The sequence below is a fragment of the Pygoscelis adeliae genome, unplaced genomic scaffold (genome assembly GCF_000699105.1).
Source record: "Pygoscelis adeliae isolate BGI_AS28 unplaced genomic scaffold, ASM69910v1 Scaffold114, whole genome shotgun sequence".
Lineage (NCBI taxonomy): Eukaryota > Metazoa > Chordata > Aves > Sphenisciformes > Spheniscidae > Pygoscelis > Pygoscelis adeliae.
Window position 1 is genome coordinate 4,821,542 of NW_008824587.1, and position 9,395 is coordinate 4,830,936.

The 9,395-nt window shown below is 41.7% G+C and overlaps 1 protein-coding gene across 1 annotated transcript in view; it reads right to left on the reverse strand.

Moving 5' to 3' along the window:
• ODF2 (outer dense fiber of sperm tails 2) overlaps nt 1-7,752 on the reverse strand; it is a 16,984-nt gene extending 9,232 nt beyond the window's left edge. The window contains exons 1-8 of the mRNA XM_009322117.1: nt 7,668-7,752; nt 6,820-6,973; nt 5,358-5,483; nt 4,560-4,730; nt 3,457-3,623; nt 2,307-2,436; nt 1,868-1,999; nt 912-986 (exon numbers count right to left, since the gene is read on the reverse strand). Of these exons, the coding sequence (XP_009320392.1) occupies nt 912-986; nt 1,868-1,999; nt 2,307-2,436; nt 3,457-3,623; nt 4,560-4,730; nt 5,358-5,483; nt 6,820-6,927 (909 nt within the window). The 5' untranslated portion in view covers nt 6,928-6,973; nt 7,668-7,752. The remainder of the gene's footprint in view (nt 1-911; nt 987-1,867; nt 2,000-2,306; nt 2,437-3,456; nt 3,624-4,559; nt 4,731-5,357; nt 5,484-6,819; nt 6,974-7,667) is intronic.
• Between the last annotated feature and the right edge of the window lie 1,643 nt (nt 7,753-9,395).

The window sequence follows — 9,395 nt, forward strand, 5'->3', positions numbered from 1 at the left end:
CTCCCTCCCTCCCGAGACGCTTTGATCCACAGCACACTGTCTGGTATCCACAGCAACAGCATCCTCAGCCTCCAGAAAAACAGGCTGCATTCTCCTCAAGCAGAAAGCAAAAGGGATACACAATTTGTGTAACAGGGCATAGGATACCCAGTCAAGAACGAGGACCTGACAGGATTATATACTCCACAGACAATAAAAGGGCATTACCTATGTCTTAGAGCAAGTTTTATAACTTCTGGCAATGTAAGAACTCTTTTCTCAGTTTACAGATAAGGAAATGAACAAAAACTGGCACCAGGTCACTCACTCATTCAGTGACAGAAGCAGATACAGAAAACTTACCCTCTTTGTGCTTTTCTATCTCTAAGGATAACATGATAAACATACAGAAACAATAAGATGATTTCCAAACTGAAGAATTCTATCCTGACCATCAGGGGTATTTTTGCAGTAGATATTTTTTTCTCTCCCACCTTCAGAGTTTTCTTTTTAAAGAAACATGTAGTAGAATTCTTGCTTTGTACATTCAGTACCATAAGAAAAGGTAAGCAGAATAATTTGCACTTAAACATAGTAAGAACAGGCTTAAGTTCTCCTTTATAGCTGAATACCATAAATCCTAATAGTGCTCTTATATGTAGGTCTCAGTTGTGCTATCCCCATTCTAAGCCCCTATATTTCAAAGGCTACGAAAATCTATCCACTTTGAAATGTAGGCTGTTAACCAGAGGAGCAATGTAGTAGCTCTGATTACCACAAAAGCCAAAATATTTTTTATTGATCTAAAAGGCATTAGTGTAAGACTCGATGGTTGAATACAAGACAAAAAAAAGCTTGTCATTTTAGATATCTCTGCTTTATCATTAAAAAAAAAAAAGGAAAAAAAAAAAGAGAGTCTGTGGTTTGCTTACCACTTTCTCTGCATTTGAGTCAGCCAGCCTTTTCAGCAGTGCTCCTTGCTGCTCCAGTATCTTCTGAGCGTCCTTCTACAAAAGAAACAAGTGAGAAAAATTGTTAACTAAAAAGTCAATTTTATACAGATTCTTTAAATGGAACTGGGCAAATCAACCACTTCCTCCCAGTTGCAGCAACAATTCTCAGAAGATACTCAGAAGCATCAAATTTGCTAAATATTTCACATATCATCACCTATCTCAGAAAGCTTTCCCACTTCTCAGTCAAAGATTAGAATAAAAAGCACGATGGCAATTTAAGATCTTTCTGAACTCTCGTGCTACTCAGGGAAAGTCACATGGAAGAACTCAGTCCTTTTATCCAGTCTCACTGGTTGCTGAAAGAACTGTTACCCTCAGCCTGCTTTTGCTCAAATGAGATATAAACTACAGGAGGAATAGCAATTTCATTTCTATATTGCTCTTACAAGCAGTATAGAATTGTTCCGTACAAGCAGCACAGAACTGTTTACAATTTCTCTGTTATTGCTCTTACAGCCTACAAAAATAAAGTTCTGAACATCCTTAGGCTCCCATTAGCTAAGGCCACAACTAGTCTTCAGACTTCAGACAATGCAACTGTAACAGTAACATTTCAGACTACCATAACCAGCAGATATAGCTGTATCCAGATGAGAAAGAGTTGGCAACACAGTAGTGCCTATACCTTTCAATACAGTTGAAGACTTAGATTGCTCTAACATCCTCACAGCAGAAAAGTCAGTCTTACTCTATGACGTAGGCAGGGGTAAAAAAAGAAAACAAAACAAAACTATCCATCCTTTAGGACACAGGGTCAACAGCAGGGTTGGGAAAAAAACAAGAGGAGTTAAACGCTCTCAAACTCCATTTCAGTCCACAAGACAACATAATCTCCTGTAATCATCCAAGTTCAAGCACACAGCACTGCTCACCTCCCGGTTGTGCTGCTCTCTGAGAAGTTCTCGTAGTGTCCGGTTGGTTTCTTCAAAGGTGCTCAATTTCTGGAGCAGAAGCTCTTTTTGTCTTGTCAGTGTGTTAATGTCTGAGCTGCTCATGTGTTTCTCCTAAAGAAAAAACGAAACGAATCGAGAAAAAAGAAAAGAAAAGATAAAAGAGAAAAGAAAACAGAAAAGAAAAGAATTGTTCACTTGGAATTAATGTATGAAGCTGATACAAGCATGAGCAGTGCAATAGTCAGCACCATGTGTGCAGAAGTATTTACTTGCAGACTGCAAGTAAATAACCCACTTCCAAATAAAACTAGCAAACACCTTAAGCATGTTAAATCCCTCCACTTTTCCTTACATTTTTCTGGATCAGCAATTGTAACATTACATTTTTAAGACAGCCGTATAACAGGACAACACCTACAATGTTGAGTCTCCCAATTGTATTTTTCAGGGCATGAATCTGCCTGGCTGCTGCTGCTCCATCCCTTTCTGCCTCGCTCAGCTTGGACATCAAACACTCCTTCTCATGCTGCAAGTACTTTTTCTGTAGCCTGTAATGAGAATTCAGCCATCAGAGAAACAAGAAGCTTTGACAGCTGTACCAGCCACTATTGATGTACAGTTGATTGGGTTAAAACTCAAAAACCCTCAAATCAGAGGATAAAAGCTCTAAACAAACACTACTGAAGATTTGCTCTCTTTCAGTGTGGAAGTTGATCTGATAGAAGCCAGTAAGTAGACACCAGGAGCTTGCTAGGACCACAGCTATAAAACAGGAATTTAAAGGGGACAAATCGGGTTTATACCAAAGCCTGCACACACTATTAAAAACACAAAACACAATGCCATGCTTTTCCTGGACACTTAAGCCATACCGGAAATAAGACTCCAAATGGCTGAACGTGAAACAGGAAAGCAGACCAAGATATACAGCTCAAAGTTTTTAGCCAGGGCTTGGGAATACACAGTATTAACTTCCAAGTGATCCTTCTTAAGGAAAAAATAAAACTAACTTTCTTAAAACACTAGTGTCCCCCTGGAGACACAAACTTCCCTAGTACTTTAGATACAAAGCAGATGCAAAAACATCAGACTTGGAGACCTTCAGGGTCACTAAGAAAAAAAAACATGGTTCAGTCCTCTCAAGGGCTGTCATTCCTGTCTCAGTATGATTTTCACAAAGGCCAAAAATTCTACTCTAGTTTTCAGCTCCATATTTATTCATTTGTGGTTCTACCAATATCATCCCAATTCAAGCAGCATCTCTTAACCTTCAAAATATTAATTGCAGAGCTAGCATGCCACTAGGCCACATGAGCCAACTGCTCTCAGGTTCCTTTCAGAGTGGTTTTTTCGATTCCAGTAATCATGCTAGAGCTCTTCTCTGCAGCTACTGCCAGCTGAAGTCCCCCTTCTAAAAGGTGACAAAAAAATCCAAGAACATCAGTTCTTCAGCAGCACTGCAACCCAGGGTACAAACTACAACCTCAAATAATGTTAGCAATAAAGGAGGTAGGTGCGCTGTAAATACCACTACTTGCAGTAACAATGGGGAACCGGAGCCTTCTTACACAGTCAGATCTTTCTCTTCCTTTATGCGCTCAATATTGCGCCTGAGCAGTGTATTCTCATGTTCTGTTTCTGCCAGCTCTTGTGTGACCTCATTCAGTTCTTCTTTCTGCTCCTCAAGGAGACGCTTTGTCATTTGCTGCTGTTCCTCCTTTTTCTGCAGCTTGGCCTGATGAAGATATTTAAATAGAACTTCAGACAAACCAGGTGTTTTTAAAGTGATACACAGAATCCACATCTCAAACCGCTGAACCAGCCATTCAACTGCACCAAACAACAAAGGACCATGCTTTTTTTTTTTTTTTTTTTCCCCCTAGATACTTCCAGGCTGTTCCTGTGCACAAAGGGCATAATTCACTTATTGCCTGGAAATACCTCCCATCCCACAAACACGGGGAGACACAAGCGTCCTGGCTCTAAGTCACATACCAAAAATTGTCATCAGCCATGAGACATGTGACAGACCTCAAACATGGCAGGAAAGGAGCTCTGGTAGCTGTTCACACACTGGAGATGGCTCCCATTGCTCCGCTATTGCTTTGTGAGATCCAGGAAACTGGGTGAAAATAACCTAAATAGTCCCTGGCATTTTGTTTCCATCCACCCATTTTGGATTACTCAGGAGGTTCTGTGGTAGCTCAGTGTCACTGCTGGTAGCGTGACTGGAGTTGTGTACAGACTACTTAAGAGCTGAATGGGGCTCAGAAGTTGACTACTGACTCATGAATGACACATGCAACCAATTTGGCAGTTAAGAGCACTACAAACAATTGAAGATGTGGAAGAAGAGAGAACATAGAGGGGGGTTGAACTACTGTACCAGACTTATTTCTGAAGAAGACAGATTATTTGGAAACTGAAGCACAGCAATACCTTATTAAATGGATAATGTTTTAAAGTGTTTCATAGTAGGGCTTAAGATCTCGCTAGGATAGTTCAGCTCTTCTAAACAACTCAGATTGATTTTTTCTTTTTTTTTAAGCAAGCTACCAACGGCCTGAGTAGTCTTCCACTGCACCAAGACTTGACTCCAGCCTCCAACCTCCTCCTGCCAAATGATCAGCTACAAAACCGAAGTCAGCAGGTCTTTGCGCTGTCTCCTCACCTCATTCTTCAGCGTTCCCACCACATTCATCAGGCTATCTATCTTCTTTTCATATTCATTCATTTTGCAGTAAACAGCATCCTCCTCATCTGTAGAGAGATCACTCAGGCGCAATACTGAGAGCATTTTTTCTGAATCTGGAGGTGTAATTTCTAGGCGGTGAGTTGGTCCCTGGTAGGAAAGCAATAAAGGGCATCATTTTTTTAGTATAAAGTTATAAACAGCATTCTAACCCTAACTCTGCCAAAAACAGAGACCAGGTCACATCACTGCAATAAGGCTAGTACGCAAAACCACATTTGTAAACGGCTCTTTCATTTCCGTTAGGGAAAGGTCAAGAACACAGAAAGACTAGAATAGAAAAAGAAGAAAAAAATAATGAAAGTTCAAATTCTTATCTAGGAAGAACCAGGAACACAAAAGGCAAAACTATCAACCCATGAGAAAGCAAATATTACACAATACTACACAAATGCTCCATGCTTTGGAAGAGACTATGAACAGCAGCCCCTTGCTGTGCCTCCAGATGAGATCTTGAAGGGGACCAGTAAAACTACAATAAACAAATAAATTTGTCTGGCTTCTAGAGGCAGAAAGGCATGATATGGCCGTAGGCTGCTAATTAATTTCCAATTTTTCTATATTAAAAAGTGAAAAGGATTTATAGAAGACACTTAAAATGGATGGTAGGTGACAGTAGCTTTCTTTCAGACCAGCCCAGCTCCCTCACTATGCAACTGCTCTCTTCAACCTCAGATAAACTTTAAAGTTTGTTTTAAAGTGCAAAATCAGCCATACCTCCCATTTGCTGGTGGAATCCCGGACAGATGTTTTGCCTGGGGGCATCCAGGGGGCCTTAGTTTTCGCCCGGACAGCTCGGCACACGTTCACAGTATCCCCTTTCATTTTCTGTTTGTGCTTTTGCTGAAGAAAGAGAAAATAAAATAAATCAGACTTTTAAAGACCCATTTACAATTTTTAGTGCTGCAAAACCACATGAAAGATCATTCATACAAAAATATCACACAGTGTTTCACATGATGCATCAGGTAAGACGAGCCAGCAGCCATCAGAGGAGGCTAACACCAGCCAGAAGGAAAGGTTATTGCACATTTGTTGACAGTATGGCTAGATGTAGTACGTTCTTGTCTATCACATAGCAACTCTGCTATACCACTGGGATACCTCCACTTGTGACATGATGAGAGCCTTACCCAGCAGGCCAGGGGTGGGAGATTGGGGCGGGGGGGAAGGAAGTCTCCTCTGTATGGAGATACACAAAAATATACTGCAATACAACCCATTCATATGAAGAAGGAACAACCTGGGAGATCCCTTCTCCATTCCAGATTCACCTCACAGAAAAGCAGCTGTATCATTTGACAACAGCACTACCAGAGAAAAAAGAACAGTGCAGTGTGATTGGTTATGAAAAGCCCTGAAGTGTTTCCCTGCTTTGCAGTCAACTAGTAGATCCACATTCATTTGTATTGAACTCGAGGTGCTCTAACTGAAGGAAAGTTAAAGTGGTTTTGCACAATTCTAACCTTAGAGAAAAATCAAATGTTCTAAATATTCCCTACAGGCAATTAATTAATAGGAGTCATTGATTTCACTGTCAGGCCCTACCCCATTATGATATTTGCCATTAGCAACAAACACAAAATTAACAGAGGACTTAGAACAGGATGTCTGCACATAAGGAAGAATGAGCTAGCAACTGTCCTTTTGAGGACAACTTTACATAAACGTCCAACTACAAAAGAGGATATGAGATAGCTAGAAACTCATAGCTCAGCGGACTGAGAAGGTGCTTAATGCCAGAAGATGGTTTGAATCCAGACTCTTTTTTTCTAAGCACATTTATTTTAATACAATCAAGATGGTATTTGAAACGCCTAGATATTACCTTTTCTCAAACCTTTCCTACAAAAATAGAGATGAAGCCAAAGAAAAACCATTATCGGGACACAAATCCAAGAAATAAAAGGAAAAAAAAAATCCCCCAAACCATATCACATCGGAAGCAACACTCCTCACAATCACACACGTGAACACGAAAAGAAACTATATATTCTATATCATATAGAATCATCTTAAACACAGAAGACGTGTTACTGAAAATTCACCACTGAATATGAATTCAAGTCTTTCTGTTCCAACACAATGGTAAAACAGACCTTGAAGATTTTGTGGTGCTTCTAGGACCATTCTCCTTCCTCCTTGGAGCCCTTACAAACACCCAGCTACGCGCTCCTACCTGGCATTTTGCAGGTGTGGTTTTCTGACCCTTTTTAATATGGACATGGACAGGGGTGTTTTCATCCACATGGACGTGCAAAGGGGGAGATGAGGAACGGTTCTTCATGGCTCTTCTCCCACAAACGGGAAAGGGCAATACAATGAAAGGAAACCTGTGAATAAGGAAACTGGAAATAACAACATTTCCCTCTGTGCCAGAGAGCAACAATGGCCAGCCTTGGTTAAAGTTTCAGCTGTCTTTCAGTAGCATCTGCCATTTTGAATTGCACACTATTTTGCTGTAAAGCTAGGATTAATACAAATAATTGCCCTGCTTCTGGTATTTTCTGCTTTTAACATGGTTATTAAAGACCAAATACAGTTGGACTGATAGCAGGTGTCTGTAAGAGACATTGGCGTTCAAAGTCTTAGAACAAGTGAGCAAACCAAGGGTTCCAGTAACCAACACAATCTGATTATGAAGAGAAATTTGAAGGGGGGAGAAGAGGAGCATTAATTTAACAGCTTAGCTAAGAAAAATCAACAGGAAACCATCAGATCCTTCCATCCTAGAACGCTGAACCTGTAAACTCTTTCATACGTGCTTAACTTTAAGTGTGTTTTTGAAGTTAAATGCTTAAAAGCTTTTGGACCACGACATTTCTTTAATCTTCATAAAAAAGCATAACCAATATCTAACACAACATGGAAAAGCCTAGAGACACAACGTTAAAGCCATCACCTTTGAGCTTGATGCTTCGGTTGAGGTAATGGTATAATGCAATTGCAAATCTTACAAAAATCCACCAGCAGCACTAATCTGATTCTGGCAAAAAGGTTTTTGTCAGCCTAGGTAAAATTACTTACAGTTATTCTAAAGCCTTTAGCTCTTCTGGACAGCGTGCTCTGTGCAGGGACTGAAGTCACTTCATCATTGACGGATGAGGGACACCTGATACAGAAGTAATAAAATGATCACTAATAGGATAAGGCACCAATTTCTGAACATCCTCTTCCTTTCGATTTAAGGCAAGACGCAGGCTCAAACACATCAAATGTATGAACCCAAACAACAAAAGTTGGTGTGTCCTGGCTTCCTCTAACAAGCATGAGATGAGGGAAGGACTGAGACTGTAATTCCTTACATTTTGATGATGAAAGTTGGTTTAAACAATGGAAATGTTTTGTACAATTACACGATGGCCTTACTCAAACAGTTACAAACCTTCAAATTCTAACTGCAATTTTTAACCAGTTTCATAAGGAAACAAGGTTTGAACAGTTCCAGGGTACCTGTACGTCCCCTCCCAAACCCCACACCCTCCCTAAATTCTACCATCATCAGCAAATTCCTTAAAACCTGACAGAAATGTTGAGGTTCTAGGTTTATACTGTTTTGCAGGCTGAAGAGATGCGTCCAAATTAGCGCTCGTGCTGAAGGGAACCCAGCACCACACAGACTCGTGCTGCAATGTGGCCCGCTGCCTGCCCAGCAGATACGTGTGTGCTGGTGGGCTAACCAGTAGCACACACAGAACTGGGAGTCAGCAGCAGCATGAGCAGCTTCTTGCCTGGTGGTACTCGGGGGACTTGAAATGAGAGCGAGGGAGGAGGCATCCCCAAAAGCCTAACGTCTACCGGGGAGTGATGAAGTGGTGGTATATCAGGCTTCATTAGCCAACCTTACGGTAAAGCTCCTTCACCATTTGCTGTATGAGAACAAGTGTTACAAGTAAAGAGTTACTTGTAATGCAGTAGAGCAGGATTTTGTACAATACTTCTGCTAGACTAGAATTTAGATTAATATAGATTAATCGATCTATAGCTCATTGACTAATTTGCCAGCTTGCCAAGGTTCATGTAATAACCTACTCTAAATAAAACTAATAATACCGCATCTGTTTTTAAGCAGTATGTGTTTAAGACAACACACACCTGTATATCATGTCAGATTTATGAAAATTACAGTGGGGAAGACACAGCGGTACTTCCCTTAACCAGGAGCAGGAAGCAACAGTTTTCAGAAGGAACAGGATTTCCCAGCTTCCAGCTACGAACAACCCCGAACACCGCTGGGCGTTTTAATCCCCTTCTTCCCAAGGGTTAAACCCTCCTCAGGCCCAAACGGGCACATCGGCTACAGCACCGACTGAGAACTTGCACAGAGCTTTTGAATCACTACGAGTGAAACTCGGATGCCGTCACCCAGCTTTCCCTAGCGACAAGGTTTATTTCAGAAGTTTAAGTCACTTCTCCCGCGGCTTTTCAAAGAACCTCGGGCCGGCAGGGACCTAGTCCGGGGTCAGTCTCCTGCCCAAGGCAGGATCAGCTCCGAGATCAGAGCAGGGCTTTACCCAGGCGGGGCTGGAAAACCGCGGGGGGCGGCACCACCCCCCCCCGAGCAGCCCGTCCCAACGCCTGCCCCGATACCAAGCACGTTTTCCGTTATATGTTTAAAGTCGCCTGACGGTTCCCGCTTTCCCTCACAGCGGGAAAGACCACCTCAAGGCAGGAGGTACTTCTCATTACTGACACGGCGGGGAGGGCGCCGAAGGAATTATTCCCGTGGGCTCGGACATCCTCCCGCCCTCCCCG